General features: G+C 38.5%; 1 protein-coding gene across 1 annotated transcript in view; it reads right to left on the bottom strand.

Annotated features, from left to right (window-relative positions):
• Window positions 1–3,304: 3,304 nt before the first annotated feature.
• Window positions 3,305–25,706, bottom strand: part of pot (zona pellucida domain protein papillote) — a 139,839-nt gene continuing 117,437 nt past the window's right edge. Inside the window, exons 3-5 of the mRNA XM_083110111.1 lie at window positions 20,508–20,879; window positions 16,394–16,533; window positions 3,305–7,384 (exon numbers count right to left, since the gene is read on the bottom strand). Coding sequence (XP_082966237.1) covers window positions 5,179–7,384; window positions 16,394–16,533; window positions 20,508–20,879 — 2,718 coding nt within the window. The 3' untranslated portion in view covers window positions 3,305–5,178. The remainder of the gene's footprint in view (window positions 7,385–16,393; window positions 16,534–20,507; window positions 20,880–25,706) is intronic.

Below are 25,706 nucleotides of genomic sequence, written 5' to 3'. Positions count from 1 at the left end.
ATATAATACAAATAATAGAGGGCCAAAAACGCTTCCTTGCGGCACACCAGATATAACAGGAAGACAGTTAGAATGAGTTCCAGGAAGTATAACACGTTGTTGTCTATTTCTTAGATAGTTTTTCAATATTTTTAACGTGTTTCCAGTCATATTAAATCTGTCAGTTAATTTATGCAGTAAATAATGGTGATCCACTGAATCAAAAGCTTTGGACAGATCAAAGTACACGACATCCAACTGATTACGATTAGTAATTGCGTTTATGGCATAGGATTGCATAGAAGACAGATTGGTAAGGCATGAAGAATTTGGAAGAAAGCCATGTTCTACTGGGTTAATATAAGGGGATGTGAATTTCAGAGGTCTATTTTTTTAGAATTTTTTCACAGACAATAGCAAGTGTGGAGAGGAGAGAAATGGGTCTGTAGCATGTTGTATAGTTTGCATTGCCATATTTAAAAATAGGAATGATATTTGCTTTCTTCCATTGAGTGGGAAAGCAGCCTTCAGAGAAGCACCTATTGTATAACATTGCAAGAGGAGTAGTTAGTGAGTGAGCTGTTTTTTGAAGGAAAATAGTAGGAATATTGTCTGGTCCAGATGCTCGGTGAGAAGAAAAGGAGGTAAGGAAGTGCAAGACTTCACCTGGTTCTGTAAAGACGGTAGAAAGAGAGTGAGACCAGATAGATTTGATAGGCGGGTGATCTAAAACATCATTCGAAACATATTTTTTTTAAATCTTTGATTGAATGCTTCAGCTCTATCATTACCAACAGCTGAAATGCCATGTGTGTTACTTCCAAAGGGATGCGTTTGCTTTGTCTCCGTGAATTTATCAATGTCCAGAATCTCTTCGGATTAGTAAGAAGTTCATTTGTGACTGTGTTTACATAGTCTGTGTATTTCTGTTTCATAAGGTTTTTACTATGCTTACGAAGTGCTTTGAAAGTGTTGTGTGTGGGAGGATTGGGGAAACTTTTCCACAGCTGCCATGCTCTCTTTTTGTCTGCATTAAGGATGGCGTTTGTTACATTGTAATACGTCAAGTAGTTCTCAAGTAATTGTAACGTGAAGTTGACGATTGAAACAAACATTCTCACAAGTTGATTCGTGTGTCGTAACATACATATCCCCCTTTTGACGTGATTCGTGTATCGTAACAAACATGTTACTCTTCTGCATACTATGTGTTGTGCTTAGGAAAGTTCTTACGTTCCAACAACTGCGGCTTACAATAAAATGTGTAGTTTGAACATAAGTAAGCTTTGACAAATTATCTAAAAGGATCTGACAGATCTTTCTGAGTTAACAAATAATTGTACATTAAAAAGTATAAATTTTAAACATTCCACCATGAGTTACATACATATAGACTAGTACATTAACATCTTCCTAATTTTTAATTGGCGCCCATTCACTTACGTGATAATTTTTAGTACACCGGAACAAACATGCTCTTCTCGTTTGGTCATGACAAATCTTGAAGTTTTCAACTTTTAAACTTTGCATCTTATACTCGTACATTTTTATCTTTCTTTCTAATTGATTTATCAATTTTATCTAAGAAGCAAGGGCGTAACAAAGTACACGGATTAACCATACGTTTTTTCAAACTCTGAAAAGGCCGAGATGATATGGCGAGGGTAGGAAAAATGCAGCACAAGCGTGCAAGCTGTATGCACGACGGCATTTGAAAAACTAAGTTTGTGTTGAAAATCGTACTTCCTTACGTACGTAGTTGAACGTATTGTGTCAGCTAATTTCATGAGCCCCGCTCATACCTTTATATCTGCGAAAGCAGTTTTCAATATTTATTGTTGTTCACGAAATATTTCCGGTGGTAATTTTAGGTGACTCACCCGGTATAATGATATAATCACTGTTAGTAATCAAATTAAAGAAACACTTACAAGGAATACCCATACTCAGGCTGGGATTCGAACCGGGGACCCTTTCATGTCAAAACAAGTAAAGAAAGAATGAGATTAGTTGCTTAATTGATGGCACCGGTGTCCTATTAACTCTTAACAAACCGTTCACAAACAATTAATTATTTGTATGTGGCGCGAGACCTCGTACTTCGTGTTAAACCTCCCTAGGGTCTGAAACATTGATTTCGTTCTAGCTTTTTCTTTGTCAGCGTCTGTGCATGTCGTCTGTGTTAATTGAAGAAAGGGATGTGCACAGCGAGAAAGTGCATAAGTGTGCAGACAGTACATCAACAAGCACCATTGGCAGCAGAAAAGAACACAACTTTCGCTTTCACAGGGAAAACATTCAAGGTGAAATTGGTAATCGCTCGCTCTTACGTGTAAGCATCGCCTGAAATTGAGGAGTGCCGAGAGAGCTTCAAATAGTTCAGTATTTACCCGGTGGCGGCGCCTTGAGTCAACAAAATGTTCAGATCGTTGTATTTCACTTACTTTCATCTTGAGGAGACAACGCTCTGTCTTGCGAGCAGTGGCGGCGGAACGGGGGAAGGGCAGAGGTAGGGGCGTACAGTAAGGATGCACAAGTATTGTTCAGCATATTGTCCATGACTATTTTGAATCACTTTTCTCTTGCATCCTACATGTTGTTAAGGATTGTTTTTTTACGTATGCTGGTTCAGAGGTTGTAAGCAGCTTGTTTGACGTTTTGTTTCAATCCGGAAAATAAAATGCATGAACATGCTGATGGTCAATTTGCTTTGTAATACTTATGCATCCTACTCTACAAGATGTACCTGGTAGAGTGATATGAAGGGGGGAAAACAATGCAACTTGGTTGCTAGCTTCAGAACGTCAAGAACTGACAAATATTTCTTCCAACTTTAGTTGGCTTGTTCCTGGAAGAGTGCAAATTCTCTGTTATTGAATTTATGAAAGAAAATTAATATTTGAACACCTACGGGACAGGTATGTAAATATATATCTTGCCTGTTTTACTACTATTACGAATTACAGAATGAACAGCCCAGGGTATCGATTTCTGGCGGATGCTATTTGCCGAAATTATAGTGAACAAAAAGGAAAATAACTTACAAATATGTCATCTTGGGGGTTACTATGCTGTTATTCTTCACTGAGCAAATAGCAATTGCAAGATTTCAAATCTCAAGTTTAACATATTTTTGACCCTGTAAAGTTTTTCTGTGCCTCGTGTAATGAATTTACACGAGTTTAAGGCAGGCAGGATATTGAGTATTATTTAACTGGCTGGGAAAAGTAGATACATGTATATTTCATAGAATATAGTGGTTATGAATATACAAAAGAAAAACACTTAATTTTTAAAAAGAAATAATTTTTATTTTATTACATTGCTTGTTACATGACTGAAGTAATAGTTGTGGAATGGAAGAATTTCATCATAAATCACACAGTTCTAATTTTCAAGAAACATTTTTTTGAAATTTATTGACACAAAATCCATATTTATAAAAAAATATTAATACTTCTATTTATTTATTTATTCCTCGGAAAACATAATTGTTCATGCATTTCGTACCTGTTTTTGAATCATTTTACTTATTTTCACTGAAAGATTATTAGTTTTCTTTTTAGTAAACCATAAGTGAGTTAACAATGTATTCAAAAAATGATCCATAATTATGAGTAAGATGAGTTAGCATGCATAACTGTTTCGTGACATTGGTCGCATACTCTCAAAACAAGAAAGCATTTAACAATTCTATAATGTTAGTCATTGTCTGCATTTCGTTGTCAATAGTGAGCGAAATTATAACTATAACATCTAATACAGTCATCAATACACCACGACGTAACATAGAAATTGGTCCCAACGACTAAATGATCATCTTCAAAGTCACAATTTCATGCACATAGATCTTGCATTCATGACTTGCATCACAATAGCACTACAGAATCGTTACTTAAACGATAATGTTGCACATCGACATTGCTGTATTGATTTCTAGCTGGACTATTGCAAAATTATTTAATATAAATAATGTACATCTGCGAAAGACAGGGCAGGAAGTTTGTTAACAAAAAAGCAAAACAATTGAAAATGAAGCACGGTTGAAAATGTAAACGTGATCTATCAGGGATAGGTTAATGGTTAATAAGTAGGAAAAGCACCTACCAATCACCTTTGGCGATTGGCTTACATTTAGTGAATGTTAATAACCCATTTATGGTTACACCAACGTCTCCAGTTCTACTCTAGGAGTCAAGAGATTATATCTATGTAGAGTAGATAATGAAAACATTGGTGCTTGTACTGTGCAAGGATTTGTACAGTACATAACTATACGCGTTTTAGTGTAAAAATATAGATAGGAAAACTTCGCTTTACTTAAGCACATATTTTTTTAAAAAGTTAACACAACTTTGTGTTAGAATTTACCAGTCAGCGGATCAAATGTCTTCTTCCACATCACCATTCACTTTTCAAGTGATGGTTGATGATACTTGAAGTTCCGTTACTGTTATTAGGCAAACATATAATGCACAACCATTCACATCAACATACTATAAAAACACACATTCACTCTTTAAAATGTCTCTCACGCCTTGTAACAGTTAAAAATCGAATAAAAGCGTTTCTGTTTTACATAAAAATATAATTTGGTCACTCGATTAGTTCATTCTCTCATTCTACAAAGCTTTCTTGGCACTGGTTATCAGAATTTTCAATTTGTGCTAGGATTAGTTTTATTGTTTCTATTGTCAGTTAAATCCTTACACTAGTTCGTTTTATTACTTGTTCGATTTTGCAACCATGTTTTCGTGTTAAGAAGCATCATGGTGTATATATTACCCCAACGGTTTTGTTTTTGATGTAATGGCAAATTGCCCATCACTATTGTAATTATTTTCCATTCTAGATCCTGTGTTGTTTTAAGGAACGGAATTATTTTGATTCGAAGCAGATGTCCTCTACTCATTGACGTTTTTGATCATCACGTTGTGGAAAACAGATTGAATGTTGAATGAAAATGGTGATGGACAATTTGCCGTTGGGTGTATCACCTTTTCAGTGTTGAGATATAGCAATAAACCTTATGTCCAGGTTATGACAACTGTTTGCAATTGTCACAAAATGTAAAATCGTTAGCTTTTTTTAGTTTCTTGATCTGAATGTCAATAATATTTGAATGAAAACTTGATTATCTTATGTGTATATGTGGGTTTATTATGCCTCGGGTTGTTATTGAATTATAATGTGTGAATATTAATTAAGCCTATTGTAGCTGCTTATGCTGTCCCCCTCTCCGTACCACGATGCATCTTCATAATCTTGTCTCATCGATGCACCGCTGATAAGGATCTCTGTGGAAGATCTTTCCAGCATTCTCCTGCTTCCTACGGTCGATCGACTTCGAGTTGAGCGAGTGTCGAGCTCAGGGCTAGACGGATATCCACCCCACCTTTGCATGCTAGACTCGCGCTCGGCTACCCAATGCTCCGTGAACTCGGAGGCGCTTCTGGCGAGAGACGGCTGGCTAGCGGACCTCACGAGGCTTCCCATGTCGTCCTCGGACGGCATGTCGTCGAGAACGTCCAAGCGGTGTCCCTTGTAGCTAGGTCCGCTGACATCGCTGAGGGTGTCCGTCTCCATGCGGGCGAAGTCCACAGTCACCTCAGTCATTGACCGGACGTCCATGTCCGAGCGTAGACTGGATCTGGAAGTTCTGCGAGATCTGAACGGAGGTTCCATGCCGTACGTTGATCCGGATATGGAATCTGGGCCTCTGGTTCTTACGGAGGACCCACCATCCGAGTCATACTCGTACAGAGTCGGCAGCGAGCTTCGTCGGCTCCTGGTGTCCCAGTCGGATTTCTTTCTGTAACGGGACGGGATGTTGCTGGACTGGCGAGGTTCCTCAGGCGGTGCCAGGACACGGATGATGACGTCCCACTTCTTCGGTTCGAACAGCTTCTCGTAGCGTTGGTCCTTTCGGATCTTCTCGTAGTCTTCCTTGACTGTGGCCTCGGTGAGGAGAGTCCTCAAGGTGGACTCCGTGGTGATGATCTGCCTCCACTTTTCCTTGTCCTCCTCGGTAAGGACTTCAATTTGGGCTTGCTCAACGTGAGGAGGGTCCAGGACTCTGATGAGGACGTCCCAGTTCGTCTTTGGAGACTCCGTGGTTCCCGTGGCCATGTCGGGTTCGTCGACGTCCGTTAGCGCTCCTGGATGCTCGGAGCCACTCTCTGATGGTTCGGAGAATCTCTCCCACTCTGGACCTTGAGTCTCGCTGGCTTGATTCGGCGCGGGGTAGTTCCTTATCACAACGTCCCATTTTGGAGGAGGAGGCTGTATGCGCGGCTTCATGTGATACTCTGTGATCTCTCGCTTGTGGCGCTCGATGTCCTCGACAGTCTTGGTCTCGGTGATGGTCTTCAGGTAGACATCGTCCACGGTCTGGGTTGTGATTTCCGGTTGCCTAGGAACGATGCTGGACGTCTGCAGCTCGGCCGCCTGTTCTATGTCGGTGCTGTAGAGGGAGAGGTGATGAGGCATCGGGGGAGGGGGTGGGGGCGTTTCAGGTGGCGGAGGGATGTACCTCTTGGATGTCGACTCGACGATTTCCGTCATGGACCTAGTGTCAGTCATCTCAGTATTGAGGCTCGTGAGTGACCTTCTCCTGTGATCAATAGTGTCTTCGCCCTGAGACCACTCGTCAATAGGTTCCGGCTCCTTCTTGATCCTAGTGTAGACTGTCGGGGGTGGGTGGATCTCAGGGACGTACGTGAAGGTAGTCTTTTGTTTTTCTGTCCTTACATTCTCCTCCCGCTCCAAGATGGTGGTGAGGTTCCTCTCTTGGATCTGCATGGCTTCGATGTGCGGTGGGGGTGGAGGGGGCGCCCTCTTGACTCTAAGAGAAACATCGAATTTAGGTTCAGGTTTTGGTACCACTATAGTCGGAGGGGCGATAATCTCGCCTTCGCTATGAGCAAAAGTGTCGGAGTAATAGCTGGATCTCTCGTCCACGAAGCCTTTGTTCTCGTACGAGCCGGAGCTGACGGTGTCTTGTCTCAGGCTGCGGGTGTCGACGTCTTCCACCTCGGAATGCAGAGAGCTTGGGGACTCGGAAGGGTAGTCGCTCGGAAGGGTGTCGGATTGCTCCCCGGAGCCGCTGATGAGAGCCGCTTCGGATCCGGAAGTGCTCGTGGCGTGTGCCCTGGGAATCTTCAGTCCCTCGAACATGGACAGGTTGCCCAAGGTGGACCCAGAAAGCTTCGTGATCTCCGAACCTGTTCCGGACGAGAAAGGTCGCCTCCTCACCACTCGGATGTTCCTTCTCTTCAGGCAGTAGTAGGAGCAGCCCAACCCCAGGAGCAGAAGACTCAGGAAGAAGATGGCGCAGATGATAAGGAGAATGTGGAATCCCTTGAGAGGAGGCTCCACGACTGGAACTGGGACGGGGTCGACAGCGCTGGAAAAAAAGAAAAGAACATATGAACTACACTCATGCACAATAAAGTACTCATATATGCTTCAGGCAATGGACGGATAGTGCATAACTCTACAAAAGAAATGACTGTAAACCTTCGAAAGAAGATTCTATGTTGAAGATCAAGTGGATAGACAGAACAACAGACCAGTGGCGTAGCGCAGTTTTCTGTACCCCTGCAAACAAACTACCAGGAGCCACGGTGAAGAAAGTTATCGAGATGATGTCACAATGGTAGACGGACGTACTGTACAATAGTAATATACTTCCCCCAAAGCCCCGCCCCACACACACACACTACTTTACCCCAAATACACCACCTTCTCATGTTTCGTTCCGTATATGTGTCAGGGTAATAGCTTATGGAAACTCAATTAAAATAATCTGAATCTCTGATAAATAAATGAAATAGGAAAGTGAACATATCTTTTACTTCAACAGAGTGGCTGTCGTAGCCAATATTCTTTTTTGGAGGATGAAGGAGGCCTCATGAGGCCAAATATTTAATGCGTGATCTTTTAGGTAGCTAAAATCTCCACGAATATCCATTTCATGGTAATTATGAATGTGATATAGTTAAATCATCGGACTTCATATTTCGTTACTCTAACCACTTCGCCGCAAAGGCCAGTTTTGTGTCGATTACATTCACTACTGACCAGGTATGTGTGATGAAAAAATAAAACACGAATAAAATCATTACGAACCAAGGAAGGAGACCAACGTGAAGTTTCTCCAGCGCAAGTAGTTGACGCTTTCACCGCAGACGTCTCTGTTTGTTGCTGCCCGGTAGTGTCCTCTACCGCAAGTTTCCTCAACTAGTTGCAGGTTATAAATTTGCCTCTCGAGATTTTACGGTTTGTATTAGGGCTGCAGCCGCTTCAAAAAATTCCTCTTTCTTTTCAAGAAACCGCTATGATATTCCCAATTATGAAAATCTTCATCTATCTAGACTTCCTTTTAAAGCATTCAAGTGTACCTTCTTGTGATTCTAGCTATCTGTGATAAGTTTCACATTGTGCAAAAAGTCTATCTTCTATCACGTATCCAGATATTTTCTATGAGGGCAATGAAACTTTCATTCCGGGTGAAACATTTTTTCCAGGAGAGGCCAATGCTTTATTTTTAATTGTTTTAAAATGGATTAACGTTTATTTTACTTTTCGCATAATTTATTGATTGATTAATTTGCTTTATTCACTTCGATTTTCTGCCACTTTTGGTTAATCGCGAAGATGATACTTTCCACATAAAAAGCCCAATGATCGGAATGGAATTTTTCACCACTCGTTTTTCAGGTAGGCAAGTGCCACCTTGTTCCCCGCCGGATACGCCAATGATGTTCCTAGTAGCTATAGCTTCTCAACTTAATGTTTACTTTTTGATGTCATTGAAAAAATAACACTCGATTGCAATTTAAAAATGAAACACGTAATACGGGTTGTCTAGAGTAAAGTAAGAGTGAAGGTAACTTGTTACTTTTTAAAGTGACTAACGGAGTTACTTTCCAAACACAACACGTCAGTCCTCCCTGAGCATGTCCTTAGAATAGTGATACTTCTACCAGAACATGGACTACTTTTTTCTAAAGGAAAGAAAAAACAAAAGAATCGCGGTTCTTTTTTGCATGTTACTAGCTCGGAAGGAAAAAAGGAACATTTAGTTCCAGGACCGTCTTCTTGTCCTCAACTTTCACACAAGGTCCCATGAAAGTGGGCGATTTTTTTAGGGGGGGGGGGAGGAGGGTGTCATGTTAGCAGCCTGTTCTCGTATCCGAGTTCGCGTCACTCGTGTCGCCGAGTCTGTGGTACGAGGTGTTGTACACCAATTTCATCCGCTGTTCGAAAGAGATGGCAGAGAAAGGACAAAACAATCGGTACAAGAATGAGCTGACGTACTCCAAGAGATGTCGCTTCCCACGCCTTTCTCTTTCCCAAAAGAACTCCGAAAAGAAAGAACAACATACACTTTCATTTCTACCGACAAACCCAACCCAACGAGATGGTTACGTAGAGGTGGGATCGTCTGCATATTCAAGGAGCACAAGATGACGTCACGCATTGCTATTCCTGGCAACACGGGAAAGTTTCCAACCTTGCCAGGGGTAATTTTATCCTTCCATAAAAATGCAATAGCCACAAACTTACTCCATAAATATTTCAATTGACAATTAGATTTTATTTCACAAAGTGAATTTATTTCTGAAGCTAGTATTGTCTTGTCCTTTCAAATGTGATCATCTCAATCCTTGATTTGAGTAAATAACGATATAATGTTTAGATTAACTTATATTAGTCGTTGTTTAATACTATTTTCCGTTATACTTAATCAAATTGTTTCTATTATTAGTTCTATAGTATAGATTAGATTCATATGCACACGCTTATAAATTCATCATACCCATATTATATTATTTTTTCTGTGATTTTCTTATTTTTAAATAATTCTGCTTTTAAATTATGTATATACTGTTTTCAACTGTTATTTTTGGTGCATGTAATACCTGGCAGTCTTATTTGCATATTATTTTCAATTTACACTGATGGTCAGAATTAAATGTATTGGAGACAGCTTCAAATATTTTAATTACCGTAACTATGAATCTCCTGATTAATCAGTCATTTTCCCGTACTTAGGCCAACAGAAATTATTATTCATATTGTACACTGTTAATGACAATGTTTTAATAAATATGAAAGAAGTGGCAGTCAAGAACGTATTTAGAGGGGGTCCAGGGGGTCAGGACCCCCCAGAAAGACTTACTAATTACAAAAATTAAATAATGAAAATAATGAAATAATAAAATAACTAAAATTAAAAGTAATGAAAATATAATCGTTTTTTATCGAGGGTTATTTATTTCCGCCAAACTTATTGGAAGGCATAGATTATATTATAATCATACTATTTTGAATTACGGACAAAGTAGATTTATGTAAAAGTTATTACTACTTACAACGTAACATTCATAAAATATCACCGGGAACTTTACTTTTCGTCAAGTGGATCTATCATAAATATTCAATTCTTTACCTATTTGACATCAATTTCCTTGCCAGGGAAGTGTTTTTTGTACAAATGTTGCCGAACACGTAAGCTAGATAATGAACACGTGCTGTTATATCAGTATTCTTATATCGTCCTTTTACCTATTCATGTAATAAGAATAAAATATTAACTAATTTGAATATTTTCATTAATACTATTTTAATTAATTTAATGAAATAATTATTTTTGTTTAAACATTATTATTATTACTACTATATCATCAATATTATTATTATTTTGAGACAGTTGGTTCGGATCCCTCACCCGAAACATATTTCTAGATACGTGCCGGGTGGCAGTAGAAAGGAATTATTCATGATGTGTTGTTATTAACATTACTTCAAAACTATTTCGGAGGGGGACTGAACCCACAACCTTCTCTCGGAATGCCCTTTATGCTATAGTTTACAAAGCATATAATTATTGTGAAGCTGACAACCAAACCTATCAAGATACACTAAACAATATATTAAGTATTCGACAGTGATGTGCCGTAGACTATAAGTTTACGTCTACATGCGTTGTCTACACGTAATCTACGCGTAGATTACATTGGGTTGTAGTTTACATAAACTACGTAGACAATCTAAAGTGCATTTTCAAGGGTTTCATGAAAGGAAAGTGACATTTTCAACTATATTGGTTCCTAACGAAATGAAAAGAATCCTATTTACAACAAAATTTATCTTCTCTTCTATTATCAACTATGGAAGAAGACAAATAGTATGCAAAAAACAACAACAGATGGCAGTCGTGAGAAAAGAGTGGTCTTTTCCCATAAAACACTATAATATTTCCTACATTAAGTATCTTCCTAGCTGAGAAATTGTTCGAACTTGGAAGAAAGGGTATGAAAAGTTCTCCTCGCACATCAGCGACTGATACGCAGTATAATTTTCTTTTAATTCCAAGGTGCCCTTTGCTAAGTTATCACCTTTCGCCATGTTGCTTACATATATTACGTAATCTACGTGTATAAAATAGTCTACGTGTAGAATGTAGAGTATGGTTGTTTACGTGTAGACGCTCATCACTGGTATTCGAACACAAAAAAAAGCGTTCGACAGTTCCACCTCTACACATCCCACCTTATACAAGTATCAATCAGACCGTCATGAAAATGTGGCGCCACCATACACGAGACTTATGTGCAAGGGCTCTCTATCTCTTGCACGCTTATAGAATCCAAAGGGAAAGGAACAACGAGATAAATCACATTAATTGTTACCTCGTTTCGCAAGGCTCTTTTACCAGGCATAGGCAATTGTCTTAGTTTTATTGCCAGGTTATACATTTAGCACCGTAATTTACCCCTCACTTCGTCGCCATTTACGTAATTTATGAACCGAAACCTCACAGAATCAAACGCAGAGAATTATACTGAAACCTGGCGCTCTTTCCGAAATTTCATTCAAGCCGTTTTTCCCTCGTGAAACAAAGCCTAATTACCATGAAACGGAGCCTTTGTTCGTGGAGATTGAGCAATTATTTTGACAGTGTGTACCGAATGCTTCCATTAGCTTTCCCTTCAATTATGCTAAATGTTCACTATACCTTTGATTTGCTTCCTTTTTTAGCCAAGCAGATAATATGGTGTCGTTGAACGGCACTTTCTTAACACTAGAACGGCGTTTCTTTAATAACTATCCCGTTTTTATTATTTCTTCGTCGAAATTTTGTGACTTTTCATAATTCTTTGTCCATTGAAAGATGGTATATTAAAATCTACAAAACATAATTTATTTCTGTGAAATTCCATGTTATACTCCTAGAACAGCGGGAGGGGTCAATTTGACCCTTGTAACGTTTAATTTATGCGTGCTGCAATATCAGCGTTAGGTTGCGGTTCCTGTGTCAACCTGTCTTTAGCATGTTCACACTTGCCACAGATTATATGTCGTCATATAGGTAGTGTTCTTGGACCGGGAACATGTCGCATCAAGTAGCAATTTCTCGTGGTGAAATGTTGCGTATTCTGGAGTGTTCACTTGTTTATTATAATTTTTATTTGTAACCAAAATGTGTCACAAAGCAACTAAACACTTTGATTATAACACATACAGCACAGAAAATAATATAAATTAAAAATATGTTTCTATTCTAAAATAATTTTTTAATGCATTTCTTATGAGTCAAAATTACCCCTCTCCGCTGTTCTAGTGGATGTCAGATCCTTCGCCGTTCTATCAAACCTGCGCAAACTGATTGTTTACATGGAACGTCATTTGTTTGGTCATTTATCACAATACGATATCAGCATTACATCCCCAAATTGTCTTAGCTTGAACGGTTCTTTTTCTAGCGTGTGTGTGTGTGCGCGCGCAGATTTACGACTATTATTTATTGAATGATTGATTTGGTGTTTTAAGTCTACTTTATGCACAGTAAGGCTAATCGGGACTGGACCTACAGTTTAAAGTGGGATCCGAACCACTATGTGCCTCGGAGTTCCGACATTTCCGACACCGTCATTTGCGACACTAAGGCAAAAACTGTTGTTTCTTTTCGTCATAAGCGACACTGCTTGGATTTTTCCTTACGATTTCTAATTTGTTTACCAGAATTAGCGACATTTGCGTACGTGCAGCAGCAATAGCGTCTCTGAAGAAAGTATTTCCCGAGGCTCAGATCAGTGGTTGTAATTATCACTTTAACCAATTGTTTGTGGCGAAAGGTGCAGGAGTTGGGACTGACAAACGATTACAAAACAGATCCAGACGTGCGGTTGTGTATAAGAATGTGTTCAGCTCTGGCTTACCTCCCTGTGGCTGACGTCGATGATGGATGGCTGTCTGTGATGGAAGATGTGCCAAACCACGACATATTGAAAAAAATTTTGGATTATTTCGTTGAACAGTGGATGGACAACTCTGTTTTCAACATTTCCATGTGGAACTGCTCCCAACAGCAGCACAGCACTAACAATGCAGTCGAGGGATGGAACCATACAGTTAATGTATTGACGGAAAAGTCAAGTCCTAACGTGTATCAATTAGTGAGACTTTAAGATTAGAAGCTGTGTACAACGACTGCTTGTGTGACAGGAGGGCCTTGAATCTTAAAGGGAAACGTAGACGACGTCAGTACATTACATTAGATGAGAGAATACAAAGAGCGTTTGCCGACTATGAAATGCATAGAGGCCTTAAGCGCTTTTTGAGGAGAATGGCGTACGTTCAGAAAATAGAATGAAAATAGTAAGATGTTGGTTCAACTTCAAGAGAAACGACGCATTCTACATTTCTACATTGACAAGGGATTGCAGTCTGCTCCTATACTGACAAGGGATCTAAACAATCCGTCATTGACAAAGGATAAATACATCCAGCTTTTGAACACCCAGTTTCCATGATGCCAGTGTGAAGGAAATCTAATAAAGGTTTTAAAAAACACACCAGCTTCCATGATGCTGCCAGTCCAAAGCCTGGATAAAGTGTGACGGGAAGCTATTTACACTTTGTGTCGCAGATGACGGTGTCGCAACTGTCATGGAATATATTTTCCATGCAGTGTCGCATAGGACGGCAGAAATGCTAGTGTCGCATACGACGGTGTCGCAAAAGTCGTGGATTCATGTGCCTCCATCGGGTATCGAACCCGGGACCCGACTATTATTTATGCTATCTTGAGATCCTTAACCTACGGCTGATGACGTTTATCTAACAAACATACCAGTGCTTGTGCTCGTGTAAGAAAGCGTGGATTGAAGGAAACGTACGCATTTTTATGTTATATTACAGAAAATTTAGGAATACAGTTATTGTTTTGAAACTATAATTCGCACTAGAGCTGTTACACACAGAACCCGAAGCGTGTCAATTGTCGCATATATGTTGACTCCAATAACACATTAACGTACATAAATTGCAAATGATGCACTATTTGGTGTGTCAAAATACACACAGAAATGTATAAAAGGGTACTTTTGTCAGATTCTGTTCCCTGTGATGCATCCATTAGGAAGATCAGGATCTACTATCTTCCCAAGGATAAAAGATAAGATAAAGATAACAAAATTACACATTTAACTGTGTCCATAGATGTATTAAAAGTGCATGTAGCTTGGGTTGATTCATTTCGAGTTCTGTGTGTAGATATATAGAGGAATGTCTATTAATACAAATTGAAGTTAGAAATATATATACTGCAGTATTTAAGCCCTTACTTGTGATGATAAACACTAAGTTTATATGAACCTACCGTTACAACTGAAGCAAGGACGTATTTAGGGAGGTCCGGACCCCCTACCGAAAGGTTTAATAAATACAAAAATTAAATAATGATAATAATGAAATAATAAAACAACTAAAAGTTAAATAATGAAAATATACTTGTTGTTTAATCGAAGGTTACTCATTTCTGTCAAACTTATTGGAAGGCAAGGATTATATTGTGATCATACGACTTTAAATAACAATACCAAAGAAGATTTATGCAAGATTTATTACCACTTATATCATTCATAAAATATCACCAGGAACTGTATTTTTCGGCAACTGGATCTAAGGTACTTCTTTATATTAAAAAATATTCAATTCTTTATCTATTAGACATTAATTTTTCTTAACTACACGTAAGCTAGATAATGAATATGTGCTGTAATATCACTATTGTAACACCTTCCTTTTACCTATTCATGTAATGAAAATATAATATGAATTAATTTGAATAATTTAATTAATACTATTTTAATTAATTTCATATAATTATAATTATTTTAGTTTAAACATTATTATTATTATTATTATTATTATCATCATCATCATTATATAGTCTCCAACTATTTTATTTATTTATGAAAATAAAATCCAAGTGTGCGACAGTCATAAAGACTTAGGAATAGTAATAGACTCCTCTCTCATATTTGATGTGCACATTTGCAAAAGAGCAAAGAGAATGCTTGGTTATATATTTTTCTCATGGAAAGTTTTTTAAAAGGAAGATACCTTAATATTCCTGTATAAAACGATAGTTCGTCCTATTCTTGAATATGCGAATGAATTATGGTTTTTGACTGCAACCAGTCACCTTCAAAAAGTTGAATCAGTTCAAAAACTTTTTATCAGGTTATTAGTTTAAAAAAAAATTACTATGACCAACATTACTCTGAATGGTTATCACAGTTGAATATGTTTTCCTTAGAAGAAAGAAGAAAAATGAAAAGGTTAAATTTTGTAGAGAAGATATTAAATTTCCAAGTTGACAGTGAATACTTTTTGAATAATATAGCTTATAAAATTCCCAGATATTCCCATAGGTATATCTCAATTCTCACATGCCTAAACAAGGCAAGAGGTTTAGTAGCTGATCTTGTTGAAACCTACAATTTGAATTTATGTTGATGTATAAAATTGTAGGATCCACTGTTTTATTTTATAATTATGTATTCAATTTTTTTTAATTTTGTATAACATAGTGGTTGTTTAATCGTTATCATCACTTCAATAAATATGATCATTATTATTATTAGAACAATACACAGTTAATTGCAGATATTATATAACAATAAACAATTATTAGTATCAGAGATATAATAGATCTCATTGAAAACTGTAACTTGAAGTGTAAATATGCTAACTTGTTATGTTATGTTATTCTACAGCTTATGTATTTGATTCGTGTAACTTTGTACTTTTGTATTTGACTTAGTGCTGTATTAGGTTTCATACTGTGCTCAACACTTAAAATAAACGATTATTATTAATTATTTTGAGACACTTGGTTCGGAACCCGACCCCCCCCCCTCCCCCCGAAACATATTTCTACATACGTGCCTCTAACTGAGGCTATTGAAAGTATTGTCTCGGATACAGAGAAAGTATCTCTTTTCACGTAATATAAGAGTAAGAGAATTACCACAAACTCAATAGCTGAATCTAAGGTTATCGATTTATAACGAGAAATTAGAAACTGTGTACTACGGTAGGTTAGGGATATACTTACATAGGGGCCGGTAGAGCAGGGGGCAGCGGGGCTACAGGGGGTGGATACCGACAGACGACTGTGATCACTTCATCTCCGTCCATCTCCAATCCTGGATGGAACCGCACGACGATATTGTTTGTGAAGACACGTTGTGGATCCTGTTCAGGGAGGAAAATAAAACAAATGTGCTGTATATAGATACATAAAACATCACATATCAGTAGTTAATTTCAAAGTATACACTAAAACTTGATGCAGTCGAAACTTCGGGCACTTGCATGGGTTTATTTTCGAAAAACCATTGCACAATATTCATTTCAAAATGTATACTGTGAAATTTAATTATTTATGTACATACAGTTTTCAACCTTTTAAGCACTGATCGACTGTAATTTTAATACAAGAATGAAAGTAAAGTTTTGATTTCAATATTCTTAATTGAAAATTCTCTTCACTTGTCTTTCAACACTAATTTACAGAGAAATACAGTCACGGATTAGTCATTCTCTCATGTGTAGCCTCTTATTTTTAACTTCCACCCGCTAGGTTCAATGAAAATTTGGTGTTAGTTAGATATGCCTTCTCGGATGGCGTTTCTATAGATGTTACAAATACAGATAGAAAAGTAAATGCATCAGCTGAAAAAATGGATGAAGTCTGTAGCTAAGACAAAAACTTCAAGTGCATCATAGAGAAAGATGCAGGAAGATAATGAAAAAATGCATCAATTGATGTTTTAAGCACCTTGTACACGATCAAATTAATCAAGAACAAGTCGTTGAATTGAACGTAATTGGAAGTCGTTGAACAGCGTTCCTATTGGAAATCTTGAATGGTTTGAAATTGCTCATGTACACGATCAAAGAAACTTGGACAAGTTCACATTTGACCAAGACGTGGCAGTGTGTACGGCATGGAAATAAATAAATAGATAAGCGATTAGCCGTAACAGAGATAATTTTATTTCCAAAGGGAGAAGTAGGACATATTAGAAACTGGAAAGAAGTGAGATGATGAATTTTCTCGAGTACAATGTATATAATACATACAGCACGAAATACACATCGAGTTACACCGTCTATGGTGAGTGCACGGTGCTTACAATTGAAAAATACTTAAATATTCTTCCATACGTGTACAGTAATCAATAAACAGTACGTACGCACAAAATGTGGTACATTAAGAGTTTTTTCGCTTAACGACACGAACTTTTGTGATTTCTAGTCCTATAATAGTATATATTATTGTTTTTTACATCGTATAAACATACGAATTTGTTAGTATTAAGGGTATTATTCATTATAGAGTTTAGGGAATAAAAATTTTTCTTTCCTTCAGGCTACGGCAAACAAGGGAAGTTATGTTTTGGTGGATTTTCTTTTGTATATTTGGGTTTTTTAAGAAAATATATGGAATTGGCGAACCTGAGTCATGTCAAGCTTTGCGATTTGACTTTTAAATTTTCAAAGAAGAAAATTTTTCCTAGAGGGCGCGAACGTATCAATCCATAGGATTGTATGTTTATTTTATTAAGTCTCTCTGAACGCTTCATGTTGACCAGGGCATTCACTTGTTTTTCTCAGCTGTCTCAAGCCTCTTAGGCATGTTTACAATGCATTGTGTTGTGCCATGCAAACCTCCTGAGTATTCAGGAAGCAGGTAATACTTCTGGGTTTGGTGTCAGCGGTTTGCATGGTAGCAATTATAATAAACACGATTCGGCGATTCGGCATCGAGGAAGAGCTCGATGGCCAGGGAATATAGAGGTGAGACAAGCTGGGAAGAGACTGGACTTTGGGAATTGAGTTGGTAGAGAGAGGAGGTCAGCAAGACAGGAGGTCGATAGTGGAAGCACGCTTTGGTCAACAAGTTAGAAGCTTACAGAGGACTTCGCTATTTTCATTCAGCTCAGAGACTTCAGTTAGACAGGTAATTATCCTACACCCAGCCATGATACAGGTTCAACGGTTCACAAAATCCAACGAGTTGCCATTGTCTTTTCAGTAGTTTAATTCCTTTTGTGTAATTTGTACCTTTCGCATGCCAAGCAATAACTCGTCATGTCTATGACGAGTGGTCTCATCAAGAGGATGAATGATGAGTAGTTTACATCACCCCATCAGTTAACTGGTTCAGATCCCTTCATTCTAAAGAATGACACGCAGTAATCATTGTTAAATATGTATTTAAGCTGCGCCATTCTTCTCTACCTAAAACCATTTAATTCGAAACGTTATTCCTCTCGGTTGAATTGTTATTGTCATTTTAAAATGTGAAGCGATACATTGATTGCATCTCACCCGGCCGCCATTACAACTGCATTCGTAACCTAGAGGTCGCTTTTCGATAATCGATTTCAATAGCATATGCTCTGATTGGTCAACAGTCAGACTTGGATCTTCGACCGAACCTTGGAACCAATGAGAAAAATGTCGTTGTGTCTAGCGTCATTTCCTTTTAAGATTTCAATTCAAGGACTTGTTCATGATTTATTTGATCGTGTACAAGGCGCTGTAAAGTACAGCTCGACATAGAAGTAAATACTCACTTGCATTATATGATGCATTTGGGCGTTACCTTTACAAACGGTGCACGAAAATGCATCAAAGTATAAACCTGATTCTTCGCAGAGGCCATAAAACACGCTTTAGTGCATCAATCGGTGCGTTTCTGGTGCATTTAGTTTTCTGTGTGTGGGATAATTCCTCTTTTTAGATGTCTCGACGGAGGAGGCTATAGCCACTTCCTCCCTCTCCGCTTAATCGGTTCTTTTTGGGGCAAATATGAATGTTTGACTTCATCCTCACTGCAATCATTTTATAGAAGTAGTTTCCACTCAATGTCCGCTTTTCTAGCGACAAAGTTAGGCTGTAGTAAGTGAATTTCTAGGAAAAACTGTGTTTTACAAACCTGAGGTTTCATATGTTGGACACTAATAAGTTTACAACCACAGACTAAGACACTGCTTCAGTCCTGAAAGTTGAGGACACAGAACATCTTCGCTGACTGTCGTGCATAGCTATGATAACCCGGTGTCGTCACGCTGTTCTTAACGAGGAAAATTCAGGAAGTATTTGTGGCAAGAAGGGAAAAAAAAATCAGGAAAATTTTAAAATCTTTTTGGGGTTACTGATCAGTTGTCAGTATTTCGACACATCTTTAAAATCATTTGTAGGTTTTATTCCTGCATTTTGTTCTTTCGCGGACGTTTTTTGCATGTAATCATATTTATCTCTACAAAATTCAGCATGGTTTGCTTTGGTTCAAATGCAGACAGAAGATGCATGCTTTCTCTTCTTGGAGACTTTATGCAGACAATAAAACAGATAGGAAGGAATGGAAGCTGTAAATTAGTACATTTGCATTTAATTGTTATATTTTCCTTAGCTGCAGCAGTTCAAACCACGTAACATCCGATTCTGTCGAATTATTCCACTGTCACAAGCACGTGACCTTTTTTTAAAAATCATTTATGGGAAATTTCAATGCAATGATTTATATTCTTGTTAAGTTAGTTTAGCGGTTATAACTTCTTTTAAATATCTATTGTGTCACAGACAACGTTATTTAGAAGAAAGATCCATTAGTTAAACAAATTTAACTCGTGATTTCAAATTGCGTCATAATTTACTGCTGGTGACGTCTCATTTCTAACTCGCTGGACCAAGATTATGGGGTGGCTTGAACAAACGGTAAAGAACGGGAGTTGCGAACAACTTGGTGAGATTAAACAAGGATCGCAGAACATTTTTGAGTTCATGGCGTTTAGTGAGTGGACTGGAGTGAATTTTAATGGACACTTCCGTGTTTCGTGTTAAAGGCACGTGCTAATTGTGATCGTGATGATGTATTGTGTTTATGATTGATGAATGATATAAGAATGAGTCTTTTCACCTGTTCCAGTTTTAAGCGAGTAAACGTAGGAAATTATTAGAAACTTGTATATTGTCTGTAAATGCATTTTTCAGTTATTTCCACACTTTGAGAAGGATCAGAACCTGGTTGAGAAGAAGCGGTGGAAGCAAGGTGAATTTTCCACCAGCCTAAAGATAAGTGACAAAAGTCAAGCTTATAGATCATAATTTTAAAGACTTTCCGTTTCAGAGTCCTAATTATAAAGCCTTGTCCTTACCTGTCTAGTTCCACATCCCTTCAAAGGCAGTTCCAGGCGGTAGCTGTAGTCACCACTCCCCTTGACCATGCAGGCGCTGTTACGGTCGAAGTCACCGTAGGCAATGCCGTAGAAAGGACGTTCGAACTTCAATTCGATCTGCATCGACCCCGCAGCGCAGTTCAGGGCCGCCTTCGTTCTGTTGAGGAAGATGATAGGGGAAATGTCGTCCAGTTTCGTCACTTTGCCGTCCAAAGTGGCTGTGTCGGGAAGCCCTTCTCCAACATACTCGATATTGTTCCCGTGGCTTGCGTAGTTGGACTGCGACACGATACTGCGAGGGCACATACAGCACAGCAGCGCCACGCAGATTAGTCGCTGTATTCCAGGCATCTGCAAGTAGATAGAACATTTTCTCAGTATACTTCAGCTTAACACTGCATAGAAGAAACACATTCTCAGATATAAGTACACTAATTTCATTTACGATTTTGGAACTTATCTTTAGATGCCCTGAAGCAAATATAAATAATAATAATAATAATAATAATAACCCGTGGCTCTACAGCCCATAAGGGCTTTGACTGGCAGTCTCCCTCCCACAATCCTACCTAGAGGTGTGGAGATCTTCAACCGGTAATGAGGTGACGTGGGGTCAGCACGTCGAACCCCCAGCCATTATAGGAGATTTCCCAAATTTCCTCACGATGGTGGGTTGCCACCGGTCCTACACACAGGCCGAGAACCCGAAGACGGGACTCGAACTCATGCCGTCCCGCAGTCGGAGTCCAAAGCACAGCGCCTTAGATCGCACGGCCACGGAGGAGGACGCAAATATAAAGAAGTTTTTTGCACATTTCATAAGGATACTTTCGTTCACAAGTCACAACGGTCGGTACATCTCGTTAAAGTCTTACAAAAGCATTTCGCTAGTGTGTTCAATACCACTCTCCAGTCGACTATAGGAAGTTTGATTAAACTCAGACATTGTTGAAAGTCTGGACACTGGAATGAACCATAGTGTCCCAATCGATTTGATCTTTGATTCCGCTCAAGTGGTCATTCGATTTCTCGAAAGTATCGTTATGTTTTCCTGCAGTTGTCTAGTGAATGATTCTCTAGCAAACATTCAGTTTCTTATCAAATTAGCGTGTAAGAAAAAATACTACAAGAGCATGGTGTTTATCGCATTATTTGCACTATCTCTACATCTATTCTCCCCTCATCATAGACTATCCGAATCAATTGTCTCAGTAATAATAATAATAATAACTATATTAAATTAAATTAACTATTAATATATATATATAAAGTAATTAATATTGTTATTATTACATGAATGGATAAGAAGACAGTATAAGAATAGAGATATAACGGTATGTGCGCATTATCTAGTTTATGTGTACTCAAGATCACCAAAATGTGTATGAAACAACTGCTCAAAAAGACAAAGAATTTATATTTATTGAATAACGAAAAATAATGTTATATCCAGTTGACAAAAGGTAAATTTCCAGTCCATGTTATCGTAAGTATTAATGTGCACAAATCTTCTTTAGTATTGTCCTTCAAAGCCGTATGACCAGTAGCTATAATCTTTGCCTTCCAATAAGTTCAGAGGAAATAAATAACATCGATTATACAATAAATACATGTGCATTTTCATTATTTAACTTATGTACTTCGTAAGATTTTTCGGGAGGGGGTCCGGACCTTCCTTGGATATGTCCTTTGATATTGAACGGTTTCCACTGCATTTTTGCAGAACAAGCGTTTTGTAAGAGCTTAGAGTGTTGTCACGTTTTTCTCATTGTTTACATTTTCCTTTACCAGCTGCAACTTTTATCCAACGGCGATTTCTCAATTGGCGTCTTGTATAAAACAACACTGGCAGGAAGTTGTGGAAACATTTCTGCTTCGTGAATTCGCAGCTGGTCTAGGAATCTGCTTCAGAGCAACTGCCAAACTGTTCGTCTTTTCGAGCCTACCGAAGCGTGGCGCCACCGAACGGCCTTAGGAACCAGCGATGGGGAAACAAAAGTGGCCCATCCGTTGCTTTTTGGACGTTGGTTGCGTTGTATTGCTTGTAAAACGGAGTCGTTCAGAGCGGTTTAAACCGTTGAGGAGTTACTTTCGTTTGTCGCTGCCTTTGCGACAATTGCTCAACTTGCTGCATGGCTTGCTGGCCCGTTATTGCATAGTTCGACCTTTCTGCGCACTAAGTGTACCATGAAATGCAAAATGTCAACAATGAGACTACATGTTGTGTTTTTTCCCTTTCGGTGGCTTGCAGAGGACCGTTATGGTGTCCGTAAGATAGCACAGAATCCATGGCACAATTCTTTCTACAGTTCTTCGCGTTGGTTCTGTGAGCAAAAACAATACAGTCAGTTACGCTGTGGATGCTTCGGACCTTAGCAGAAATTAACTGTATAAGGTCGATCAATACAACAATCGACAAATATGTGAAAAGAGGATAAAAAGGCAGTTTTAGCAGTACTCGATTGAAGTCGATATACACTCGATGTACAGAGAAACAGTGCACGGAGGAAAAAGCAGAGAAATGCTGTAAAATTATAGCATTTGTTACTACAAAAACAATAGTTACATTGTTTTACAATTATTCTTTGAGTTCTTCCAGCTTCTTTTTTTTCTGAACTTATTTATTTTGGTTTCATTACTTTACCTAGGGCCTCCCCGATGCAGTGGTAACGCCTGCTTGTTGTGATCAAGGAGTCCTAGGTTCGATACCAGCTCTAAGGGGAGAGCCGCCGTGCCATGGCTCTACCTCAGAAAAAGCACTTGCTTCGCGGAAATATAGTTAAGTTAATATACATTTACGAAGAAGGAGATTCGAATCTTGTAAGCGTTCGAGCTTAGGGTCGCATCAATTCCTGCGCCGCATCCCCAGCTGTTCTCTCACTTGCTCTGGGCCAGCATAGTCTGGCCTGTGCGCAGAGGCATGCGCGGAGGCATGAAAAAGTCTCCGCAGGAAACGAGGAAGGAGGTGGTAGCCATAAGACAACCAGCCATTGTGTTGACATACGCGTAGTTGCAAACTTCATAGAGAAGTGACTAATCCTGACCGATTTGTAATACTCGTTCTCGAGAAAGATACTTTCCTGCATACTTGGGAAGAACGAAAGTAATATCTTCCCAAATGTATATAACCATTTAGATAGATGCATCTAAAGAGCCATCCAGACTTTTTTGTTATCGATTTCTTCCTTAAGAAAAAAAATATCCCTTGCTCTCACGCACACAGACACTCACGTGTTGCAACTGAGGTTGACAATATTGAAGACATTTTCTGTAAAAAACAATTGTCTAAATATCAAAGGGAATTCGTATCACATGGGGATTTTTTACTTTAATATTTGTAAAAAATCACACGAAAATCTATCAGTATAAGAATTTCACTTGGAGATATAATTCAATTTCTTGCATTGAATTTTAAAAATTGTAGATCCACAGTTCATTTAGCAGATAATCATATTTTAGTTGTTAGTAACATCGATTGTAGATGTGCCGTCTGCCGTGCTGAGATTGCAAATTATAAACAAAGCAAGGCGAGAATTCCGTGATCGACTCGGTGTCTCAGTGTTTTTCTTTTTAGTGAAGTGAAAGTATCCGATGGTGTGTGAAAGAAAGGGTAGTGAGTAAAGATGGATGAGTCAGATTAGAGCATTATCACATACACCGTTTTCCAAGGTACTATACGATATTAAATTAAAAGTTAAACAACTTGGCCGTCCCAAGCCAGATTTAAACATCAATTCTATTAATTAAAAAACAAGTGGTATAGGTGACAGGCGTCGAAATTTTAATAGTAGTATTTATTTCCTAGAAACTCTGGCTGACCTCCGTGCACAGCATGCACGAGTTCGAATCCCGGCCTGTGCATGGGTGTTCTTTGTGAGTGTTCACTTATCCTAATCGCGAAGATAAGGATGAGTGAACACTCATAAAGAACACCAATGGCCAGGCCGGGATTCGAACCCGTGATCCCTGGCATCGTAGTAGTAGTACAAATGCGAAGTAATATAAAGCAATCTTAGGAACTTTGAATTTTTGTCTGCAATTTTAGTAAACAAAGTTCCATTAAAATTACCTCTTTCGTTAGATTTCTATGACATATGCTAGCGATTTTTTTTCGATTTCTTGATCACGTTGGCACTACCCATCAGACTAGCTGCCAGCCGCCACTGTTCGATACCCGGTAGAGGCATATAGTGGTTCGGATCCCACTTTTAACTAGGTTCAATCCAGATTAGCCTATCTGTGCATAAAGTTGCCCTAAAATTCGTTGCTTTTCCAAATTGTTTCTTACTTTTCTTCTAGATTTTTATCTTTCTTCTATCTACGGTTTCTTTATTTTGGCTTTTTTTCTAATTTAATGTTTTTAATCTGTGTGATCCATTCCTTCCTCTCCTCTCTTTTCCTCTCTCATTTTGTTTCAATATAATGTATCAGATCAAGTTATTGGGTTGGTAAAATAAAAAAAGTGAGATTATTTTTAGGCTATTTTCAACTCGCTTCGTGAGGTAAATTGTTCAAATCACAGTCAACTGTCCTATCCAACTAGCGACGGCACCAGAAAGAAAGTGTGTGGGAAGGCCGAGGGCGTTAGGGGGCGTTCATACCCTTGTCCCCCTCTTGCGTCATCACCGTACACTATCTACAAAACGGTATCATCATCTCTTTCAAAGAAAACAGCAGTTATTGTTAGGCCTGACCATACGCAAGAATCTACACAAAGGAGATGTAAAGAAGAATTGTCATGGCCCGTTACCACTTTCGTTTTTTACGAGCTTCAAAATAAGTTAAAGGATGCTCACGTGTCAAAATATATTACGCAATCAGCCGTTCGCATGGCAGGAATGTCTCAGAACCTTTTAGCATCTCGTAATACCGGGTTGCAGACAAGGTTCGCGAAAGTCACGATGATTGGACATGATTTCTCAACATTTACTTGAATAATATTATCAGTGGAGACGACTTAAATCGTGGACAAGAGCACCAAGTTTCTCTATCCCTGTAACCCACTTACACTATCTTAAACCTAAGTTAAACGAGCGTCAAGTAAAGTTAAGTGCCACAAATCGTGTTTGCATTTACTTCTTTCTTTTCAAAGTTTGTTATTTTTGGCCATTCCACCTTGACGTTTATTTGGTGTCTTATGGTGAGAGGCGTGATTCAGCTATTCTTTTTTGTGGCTTG

The sequence above is a fragment of the Lepisma saccharinum genome, chromosome 23 (genome assembly GCF_977018435.1).
Source record: "Lepisma saccharinum chromosome 23, izLepSacc3.1, whole genome shotgun sequence".
NCBI classification, from domain to species: Eukaryota; Metazoa; Arthropoda; class Insecta; order Zygentoma; family Lepismatidae; genus Lepisma; species Lepisma saccharinum.
Note: the sequence above shows the minus strand (reverse complement) of the source record. Positions and strands in the feature narration are given on the sequence as shown.